This window comes from Macaca mulatta, chromosome 15 (genome assembly GCF_049350105.2).
Source record: "Macaca mulatta isolate MMU2019108-1 chromosome 15, T2T-MMU8v2.0, whole genome shotgun sequence".
Classification (NCBI taxonomy): Eukaryota; Metazoa; Chordata; class Mammalia; order Primates; family Cercopithecidae; genus Macaca; species Macaca mulatta.
The window spans coordinates 117,693,634-117,703,104 of record NC_133420.1 but is presented as its reverse complement, the minus strand read 5'-3'; the positions used below and the strand labels follow the sequence as shown (position 1 = coordinate 117,703,104).

Below are 9,471 nucleotides of genomic sequence, written 5' to 3'. Positions count from 1 at the left end.
GGTTTGGCTCTGTGTTCCCAGCCAAATCTCATCTTGTAGCTCCCATAATTCCCACATATTTGGGAGGGACCCCGTGGGAGATGGTTGAATCATGGGGGTGGGTCTTTTCCATGCTGTTTTCATGATAGTGAATGGGTCTCATGAGGTCTGATGGTTTTAAAAACAGGAGTTTCTCTGCTCAAGCCCTCTCATTCCCTGCTGCCATTCATGTAAGACGTGATTTGCTCCTCCTTGCCTTCCGCCATCATTGTGAGGCCTCCCCAGCCATGTGGAACTGTAAGTCCAATAAACCTGTTTCTTTTGTAAATTGCTCAGTTTGGGGTATGGTCTTTATCAGCAGTGTGAAAACGGACTAATAGAAGGCCTGAGTAGAAGCTGCAAGGCTTCTTGTGATCCAGCCTTGGAGGCCCCAGAATGTCAGTCACTTTCACTATGTCCCATTGGTCAAAGTCAGTAAGGCCTACCCAAGACTCAAGGGGAAGGGGATTGAACTCTACCTTTTGGTCTGAGCAGTAAGGATTTAAAGGCAGGGGGAAAACTGATGGAGAACAATTTTGGAGGGTATCCACCACAGAAAGCCCATTAAACAAAGAGGTTTTGGGGATGGAAAATTAGAAGTGCTCTTGGGGAAGCTTAAGTTTGAGATGTTCTTGGAACCAAGTGAATATATACATATGGAGATCAGAGAAAGACTGAAATTGAAAACATCAAATTAGGAGATGCAATTTAAAATCAAGGCAATAGATGTGGTTACCTAAGGAGTCAAGAGAGAGAAGGAGCCACCAGGCAGTAAAATGAGAGAACAGGGGAGTGTGGAGTTTCAGAAGCCAAAATTTTAAAAAGCGTTTTGAAAAGAAGGAAGTGATCAGTCATGACCAATGCTGCTGAAACGTCAAATAAGCTGAGGACTGAGAAGTGACCATCGGGTAGAGCAAGGTTTTGGTCACTAGTGACTCTACATAATCGAATGTAACTCAATTATGTAGCGTGAATCGAGGGGAGAACAGGAGAGTGGGAAAAATTAGTAAAAGCAAGGTTTTCAAGTTTTCATGAAAATGGGATAGCTACTGAGTAGGGACGTGGAGTCTAGAAGATTTTACTTTTTTTTTTTTTTTTTTAAGATAGGAGACAGTACAGCCTATTGTGGTGAATGGAAATGACACAACAAAAAAGTGGGCTGAGAACCCCTCAGGATTGCAATGCTAATGCTGTATGACTGGGATGCAGAGGTCCCCAAAGCATGCAGAGGTCTTGGGTCTCCCTTAAACCCCACTGAGAGCTGTATCAAGGCCAAGGTGGGGCAAGTTTTACCAAAAACACAACAACACAGAAAAAACAAACCATGTTAACTTCGAGAGCAGTGGTTCTCAAAGTTTGAGCAGCATTCCCTGAGAACGTGTTAGAAATGCATATTCTTGGGACCCACCAGTCCAACTGAATCAGAAACTCCAAAAACTAGGGATCTGAGTTTTCTGATATGTGCTAAGGTTTGGGTCCCACTATTCTAAAGGAACTCAACAACCATTCAAGCAAAGATGAAACCGAGTGCTGACTTTGTTCCTTATGGGCCTAAAATAACAAAGCTTTAAAGACAAGAGGGGCTTGTTCAATTGTCTAATTGGCTTCGAACCTTATCTATGAGGGATCCCAGACACAGAGAAGGTGTCTGAGTTGTCCAAGTCCTTTCAGTCCTGCCTGGAGGACTTGGACAACTCCAAATAACAGAAAGAAAAAAAGAGAGAGAGATTGAGAATCAGGGATATGGTTGTTTTGATGTGCTATGAAGTTGCAGGCTTTCTGTATTTTTTTAGTATCGATGTATATTATTTGTCTACTACGACTCAAGTGAGAGCAAGCCGGTCCGCCTTACCTCAGTCCGGCTCTTTTAAGGTTTGATTTTGGTACTGCAGAGGTGCAGCTTCCCACGGCCGACCCAGCGCCTCTAAGGACCGCAGCAGCCTCAGCAGGCTCAGGAGGATTTCCCACAGCCGGAGGAATCTCCTAGTGCTGGGCCTGCGGCTGTGACTTTTGCCGTTTCAAATTCACTTGGCCTCTAGGGAGAGGCGGACAGCCCGACGCTGAGCGCGTCGGAGCCCCGGCTCCCTCTGTTTCTGGAGAGGAGATTTAGCCTTAATTTTTGTGACAGATGGAGTTGATAGTCTCTCCACGGAAAGGGGAGGAAAAAAGCGCCAGTTTTTGACAGGCCGCAGACGCCCGCTGCCTCTGGTGGCCAAAGGCTGCGTTGCGCCCCAGTTAAGGTAGCTCGGTAACTCCCGCGCCGAGACAGAAGTTTCCTCTGCGGGGCAGCCTCCCTTAAATGTAGTGAGGGGCTGAAACTTACACTTTAACACAAACCTTTGGTGCGTGCCCATTTATCTCCTTCTTCTGTCTTGTGACTGCGGCTAGGTGGTACTTGCTCAACATTCCTGAATATTTTTAATGCTATTTAAATTCTTTCATTACTGCACGTGTTGCAAGCTTATCTTCCTAAGAAATTATTTCGGTTGATTGGATTTCGGTCTTGCAATTTGAAAACGATGCCTGGCGCACGGGCGGTACCTGCCAGATGGCCTAACTGGGACTCGGGGGCGGGAGGAGGGTTGTAAGCATCTCATCAACATCTCCCTAATAAAGTGTGTGCTTCTTTCTTGTATGCTTTTTTAAAAAAGTTTCAGTCTCACATTTTCTCTCTGCATTCTCCCCCTCCCCTCTGCAGTGATCGAGACCCAAAGACAGGGAGCCTGGAAGATAAACTGAGTTCTGAATCCAGTCGAAAGCACAGATGGGGGCCAGCGAGAATTAATAAAACTATTTAAAAAAAAAAAAGCAAGAAAAAGAAAAAGAAAAAAGAACCAAACAAAAAAGGCCCGTGCCTGAGCCGGATGCAAACAGCTGCCCTTAAGCCCTGCCCGCTGGTTCAGTGCGCGAGCTAGGGCTGCATATCCGAGCCTCCTTAAGAGTAGGAGGAGCTCCCGGCCTCCGTCAAGCTCCCTAAGCCTTTCCTTTCAAGCCCTGAATGCCTGAATGTGAGCTGCCCACCACCCTCCCGCCCTCCCCCACTCCGCAACCCCACTCCAGCGGCTCGTAAAAAAAAAAAAAAAAAAAAAAAAAAAAACTTTCAACAACAACAGGCAGGACCAATAGCATCTCGAAAAGCCGGGAAAGGGGGCCGAGCAAAGGGCGAAAGAGAGTGGAGAAAGGAGAAAGCGGGCAGGCTCGGAGCGCGCGGGGCCGGGGCTCGGCGAGCCGGAGGAGCGTTGCTAATGTTTTTGTTTGTTTGCTTTTCCATGCATGCATAATGAGGGGGCACCGCGGCACCACGCGGGGGCTCCCGGCCCACTTTTGTATTTAAAGCCTCGCTGCTAACGAGTCTGCAGCCGGGCTCAGCGGATCCGCTCCCCGGGCTCCTGGTCACCCGAGAAGCCGCCGCCGAGTGAAGCCAGGGAGCCGCTCTCCGGCAGCGCCGACTTTCTTGTTCTCCCCGCGCCTCCCGGAAAGAGCTCCCCGGAGCTCGGCGGAGGCCGTGGTTGCCGCGGGCGGAGGGGGAGGGGACGCGGGGCGGCCGGGCCGCGGAAAGGCGGGCAGCGCGCGGACGCCGGGCCAGGAAGCGGCGCGATGCGAGAGACCGCGGCAGCAGTGGCGGCTGCGCGGCGCTGAGCCCGGGAGGAAGGAGAGCCGCGGCCACAGCGCGAGCAGCCGGCGCGGGGACAGCCGGCCGCACAACGGATCTGCAGGCGCGGAGCAAAATGCACCCGCCGCGCCGCGCGGTCCTGCAGCCCCGCCACGGCCCCGCGGCCCGCACCCCCCCGGGGCGACAGTGAGCCTCTCCCGCCACCACCGGGGGCCAAGCGGAGGGCTCTCGGGTGGGAGAGCGGGACCAGATCTCGGCAGCTGTTCATTTCCAGGAAGCCACCACAGCCGGAGCGAAAGGGGACCTTCTGCCACCAGCGGGGCATCAGCCAGCGGCGCGCATGGATTTATGAAGACACTCATGCAAGAAGTGGGCAGGACTTGGACAAACTTTTCCACCGGCTCCGCGTCCGCCGCTCCCCGCGCCTCGTCTCCTTTCCCCTCCTCTCCCGGCGGCCGCCGCTGCCCGCGATGGTGGCCGCGCTGCTGGGCGGCGGCGGCGAGGCCCGCGGGGGGACCGTGCCGGGCGCCTGGCTGTGCCTGATGGCGCTGCTGCAGCTGCTGGGCTCGGCGCCGCGGGGCTCTGGGCTGGCGCACGGCCGCCGCCTCATCTGCTGGCAGGCGCTGCTGCAGTGCCAGGGGGAGCCGGAGTGCAGCTACGCCTACAACCAGTACGCCGAGGCGTGCGCGCCGGTGCTGGCGCAGCACGGCGGGGGCGACGCGCCCGGGGCCGCCGCCGCAGCAGCAGCTTTCCCGGCCTCGGCCGCCTCCTTCTCGTCGCGCTGGCGCTGCCCGAGCCACTGCATCTCGGCCCTCATTCAGCTCAACCACACGCGCCGCGGGCCCGCACTGGAGGACTGTGACTGCGCGCAGGACGAGAACTGCAAGTCCACCAAGCGCGCCATTGAGCCGTGCCTGCCCCGGACAAGCGGCGGCGGCGCGGGCGGCCCCGGCGCGGGCGGGGTCATGGGCTGCACCGAGGCCCGGCGGCGCTGCGACCGCGACAGCCGCTGCAACCTGGCGCTGAGCCGCTACCTAACCTACTGCGGCAAGGTCTTCAACGGGCTGCGCTGCACGGACGAATGCCGCACCGTCATTGAGGACATGCTGGCTATGCCCAAGGCGGCACTGCTCAACGACTGCGTGTGCGACGGCCTGGAGCGACCCATCTGCGAGTCGGTCAAGGAGAACATGGCCCGCTTGTGCTTCGGCGCCGAGCTGGGCAATGGCCCGGGCAGCAGCGGCTCGGACGGGGGCCTGGACGACTACTACGATGAGGACTACGATGACGAGCAGCGCCCGGGGGGCGCGGGTGGTGAGCAGCCGCTAGACGACGACGACGGCGTCCCGCACCCACCGCGCCCAGGCAGCGGCGCTGCTGCAGCGGGCGGCCGCGGGGACCTGCCCTATGGGCCCGGGCGCAGGAGCAGCGGCGGCGGCGGCCGCTCGGCGCCCCGGGGCGCCTGGACCCCTCTTGCCTCCATCTTGCTGCTGCTGCTCGGGCTCCTCTTTTAGGCCTCGCGACCCCCGCCGTTGGCTGCGGGAGAGCCTGCGTCCCGCTCCCGTGCTCGCCTCGCCCCCGCGCCGGGGCACCTGTGGCTTGGGGACAGATAGAGGGGATGGTTGGGGATACTTCCCAAAACTTTTTCAAGTCAACTTGGTGTAGCCGGTCCCCCCCGCCACGACTCTGGGCACTTCCCCTGAAGCTCCTCTCCGGAGCTTGACTTCTTGGACCTCTTCCCCCGCCCCAATTCCAGGCTGCAGAAACTCCCGACTTGTCTGCGGTCCAGAAACCTAGCTGCAGTGTTCAGGACCTCCCGGAGGAAGCGGGCATGTAGGGGACATAACAGTAGTCCTGGACTCGAAAGGGAAGGTGCTGACCAGTGGGGCCTTAGCAATTCGAAGGGATGGGAAGGAGGAATTATATTTGCAAAGGGGCTGCCTATTAGCATATTTCCTTTAAGGGGGAAAAAAAGTACCAGTATCGACTTTTATAGATTGTGGCCAGTGAGGACGTTAGAATCCTATGTAAACAGAAAAGTCCCACTTACCGATTCATTCTTTCACTGTTTGTATCAGCGCCCAGAATTCTCAGTGACGTGGGGGTGGGGGTGGCGGCGATTGCCTTAGAGGGAACCCCTAAATTGGTTTTGGATAAGTTTGAGCCCTTGACCTTAATTTCATTGCTACCACTCTGATCTCTTAGCACATTTCTTAGGATTAAGGGTCAAAAAATGCTGATCTAAGGGGTTGCCATGGTGTTGAACAATGCAACTTTTTATTTAAAAAAGCTCTGCACTGCCATCTATGAAAGCCTCTTTATGATGTTTGTTTTTTTGCCATTTTTGTTCTTTACATCAAGAAGTTGTATGTTTAAATATGCGGAGAATGTATATTGCCTCTGCTCCTATCAGGGTTGCTAAACCCTGGTACATCGTATATAAAATGTATTAAAACTGGGGTTTGTTACCAGTTGCTGTACTTTGTATATAGAATTTTTATAAATTGTATGCTTCAGAAATAATTTATTTTTAAAAAGAAATTAAAAGTTTTAAACTCACATCCATATTACATCTTCCCCCCCTGAAATGTATAGAATCCATTTGTCACCAGGAATCAAAACCCACGGTCCATTGTGAAGTGTGCTATATTTAGAACAGTCTTAAAATGTACAGTGTATTTTATAGAATTGAAGTTAACATTCTTATTTTCAAGAGAATTTATGGATGTTGTAGAAATGTACAAATGCATTTCCAAACTGCCTTAAACGTTGTATTTTTATAGACATTGTTTTTTAAAAATCCTAAGTTTTTAAATAACTATGGATTTGTGTATTTTTTGGTTGTTTTATTAAAACGTGTACATCAGTAAAGAGTTTTAAACAATGAATATGGTGTAGTTACTTTCCAGAGTTACATTGTGGTTAACCCAATAATGGGTGAGGAGGGGGGCTGAGGGGGCACTGAGAATCTATCAACCATCAACTGAAATGCAAATACAGTACAAGACAAGAAATGCAGGGTATTATTTCTGCCTTTAATTTAATGAACAATTAGACATCTGTAAATGAGGCAGCCAAAAATATCTAATTGACTCGCCTCTCTATTGGTGTTTGCGTTTGTGGAGAGGATTCACAAAATAGTGTCTCTTGTACATAATTTGAGGATAACTCAGACATCATGTTGCCCCGCCTCCCCCTTTTTCCCTGAGACCTCCCCTCTCTGTATCCCCCTTCCCATCACCCCTTACCCCCAAGAGTATCCTCTCTGGCTACTAGCCATTCTCAATCAAACATGCCAATAACATCTGTTACCAATAGGTTTTAGGAAGCTTGCAAGACTCAATACTTCAAAGTCATTTTCACACTTTTGGTGAAAAAGTACAAAATTTTGTTGCAAAACATTCAGACCAGCAAAAGTAAACACACAGGGGAAAGGAACAATCACCAGAACTTGTAATATTGTTGTGAGGAGTTGTTTAGCAGTGGCTGAAGGCTGGGTTCCTGCCAGAGCTACTGATCTACACTCAAACGCCCTTAGATAAATAATTACACTCTTAAGCTGTGTCGAGTGCTGATACACTTGACCTTGTAAATAGAAATGTTTGCAGTAGGAATAAACTCCGGCATTGGAAAATCTTTTAAACATTAACACAAAAGAGAGCGCTCTGTCCTCTGGGGATTTGAGCCTGAACCTCGCCAAGCTAGGCACTTGCAAGGGGGAAAAAAAGTTTATTTATCTTCTATTCCTGGTGTTTATTTAAAGCTTTTCATTTTAAACGCGGTGATTGGAAGGCAAGTCAGGAGTTTAAAAGTCACCACAAATAAACTTTGTCTGAGGGGTCGACAGATTAGCAAGATCTGGTGTCTCTTTATTTGATATTAACATGTGCTGAAAAAACATAACCAGAGTTCTCTGCTGCCTAAAGTAATTAACAAAGCTATGCCCCCATTCTGACTTCCTCCTACCCACTCCCACCCCCCTACTTTCAAGGTTTCTTGTGCCTCTCACTCGCTCTTTTCTCAGCTTTTATGGAGGTTTTCAAGACACTTCTTGGTGCACCTAAAACCACAATTTCTATATGTATAGTATTAGAAAGTCTAAGATAGCTGTAGTGTCAGACGTAAGCCCAGGAGAGTGGTGTGTGGTTGGAATCTCCAGTCACCTGAATGGTTGAGTAAACATATTGTTAAAACAAAGCTGAGAGCGTTGTTTCTTTGGGAAGTGAACAAAGAGTATTCCCAGAGACTTGTAAATGAAATCAGCTTTCTTTACAAAACGACAAGCTAGCCGTGCTCCCGCGGTTGTCCTTAAATATATTTAAATCATCTCCATCTCATGTTATTTTAACACATTCTTGACTAAAAGTTAAGTCTTTGTCCCAGTAAAAGGCCCAGTTTTCCCCAGTAAGAAGTAAAAGGCATTAGCACTAGAAAAGGCCTGATAATTAACTGCTACAATAAACTCACAACTTGATTTTACAGGGTCCTGTCAAAAGCATCTGCCTGGAATAAATCAACACAACTCGGTCTTGGGGAGAGAGCACACGAGGCTTTATGCTTTCTTCCTTGAAGAAAGTGAACATTGATTGGTGGTCCATTTTCATTTAAACAATTATACACTGGAGCCAAGGAGTCCTCTGGTACCCCTGCAGACCTAGCGGAGGTTGTTGAGATGTTAGAACCCTTCGGCTAGTGGTTATGAGATTGCATATTGCCATCTGCTTCTAAGCAGAAAGGATTTTTACAGATGTTGACATCTGTAATATCTCACGCTCTCTGGGGAGGCTTTTGGAATTTTGGACATTTGGCGATCTCGAATGTCCCGTGGAGAATGGCTGGAAGTCCCATTAATGAAAGAAAAGGTATCTCTGGGTTTTCCTGAGGATTCTCAAAAAGGATCAGCCTTCTAACAGAACTCTGCCAGGGTGAGAGGAACTCCTTCTAGATTTCGCGTAAAATCATGAGTCCTCACAGCCTTTCCCATTTCCCCAGTTAGCAGGTTTGAATTCTCAGTGACAGTTTATTTGTCTTTGGAGGCACTTCAGTGACAAATGTTTAAGGGAGTGTGGGACAATGGTCGAGAACAAGGAGGCAGTTCATTGAACTGACAGTGACCATACAGTAAATAGAAGGAGGTTCAGGCTTCACTGCTCACCCGAGCACACAGCAACGCTTTTGTATATAATCACAATGGACATAACATAAGGTCTCTGTTTATTTTAAACAATATATAGCGATGTACGGGAGCAATACACGTATGTAAAGTGGAAACATGTCTGTAGGGAAATAAGTTCTTCTACTAAGTAGCAGGACTTCTCTGTACTTGGACAGCAACCCTACAAATGTCTAGAAGGATGGACATAGTTCCTAGCCCTGATCGCCACAAATTTAAGGGACCATCAGGTTCTAACACATCTAGGGTGTACCGCCATTCTCCAGATGGTGTCCCTGTGGGCGAAGACAGAATCTTTCCATCTCTTTGCCTTGAAGAGTCAGGAGAACCCTCAGGGGAATGAGCTTTCTCTCTTCCTTGCCACCGTCTGTATTCACACCCTCAGCCCATCCCAGCAATGTTACAGAGCATCAAATAAAAGCAGATCCCCAAAACACCATGAGAAACCTCAAACACTGTATTAAAAATTTTTCTACTTTTAAAGTCTTCTACTTTGGCTTTGCATTGTTAGCTTGTTGAGTTCATTGTGGAGGCTCTCTCACAAAATAACCTCGTGTATCTCCTTTCAACCCATAAAAAAGAAAAGCCTGCGTTATTTGTGTTTTGACCTCTTACACCAAGGGACATCAGAAATCTTGCCAGTTGACCCTGTTTCTCCCAGCTACTC

The 9,471-nt window shown here is 49.8% G+C and overlaps 1 protein-coding gene across 1 annotated transcript; it reads left to right on the top strand.

Moving 5' to 3' along the window:
* The first annotated feature begins 4,101 nt into the window (after nucleotides 1-4,101).
* Nucleotides 4,102-6,519, top strand: GAS1 (growth arrest specific 1). The gene has a single exon (XM_015118025.3). The coding sequence runs from the start codon at nucleotides 4,102-4,104 to the stop codon at nucleotides 5,143-5,145; it is 1,044 nt and encodes a 347-aa protein (XP_014973511.1). The 3' UTR covers nucleotides 5,146-6,519.
* Nucleotides 6,520-9,471: the final 2,952 nt, after the last annotated feature.

Coding starts and splice junctions, on each gene's coding strand:
- GAS1 (XM_015118025.3), top strand. CDS start 4,102: ATGGTGGCCGCGCTGCTGGGCGGCGGCGGCGAGGCCCGCGGGGGGACC.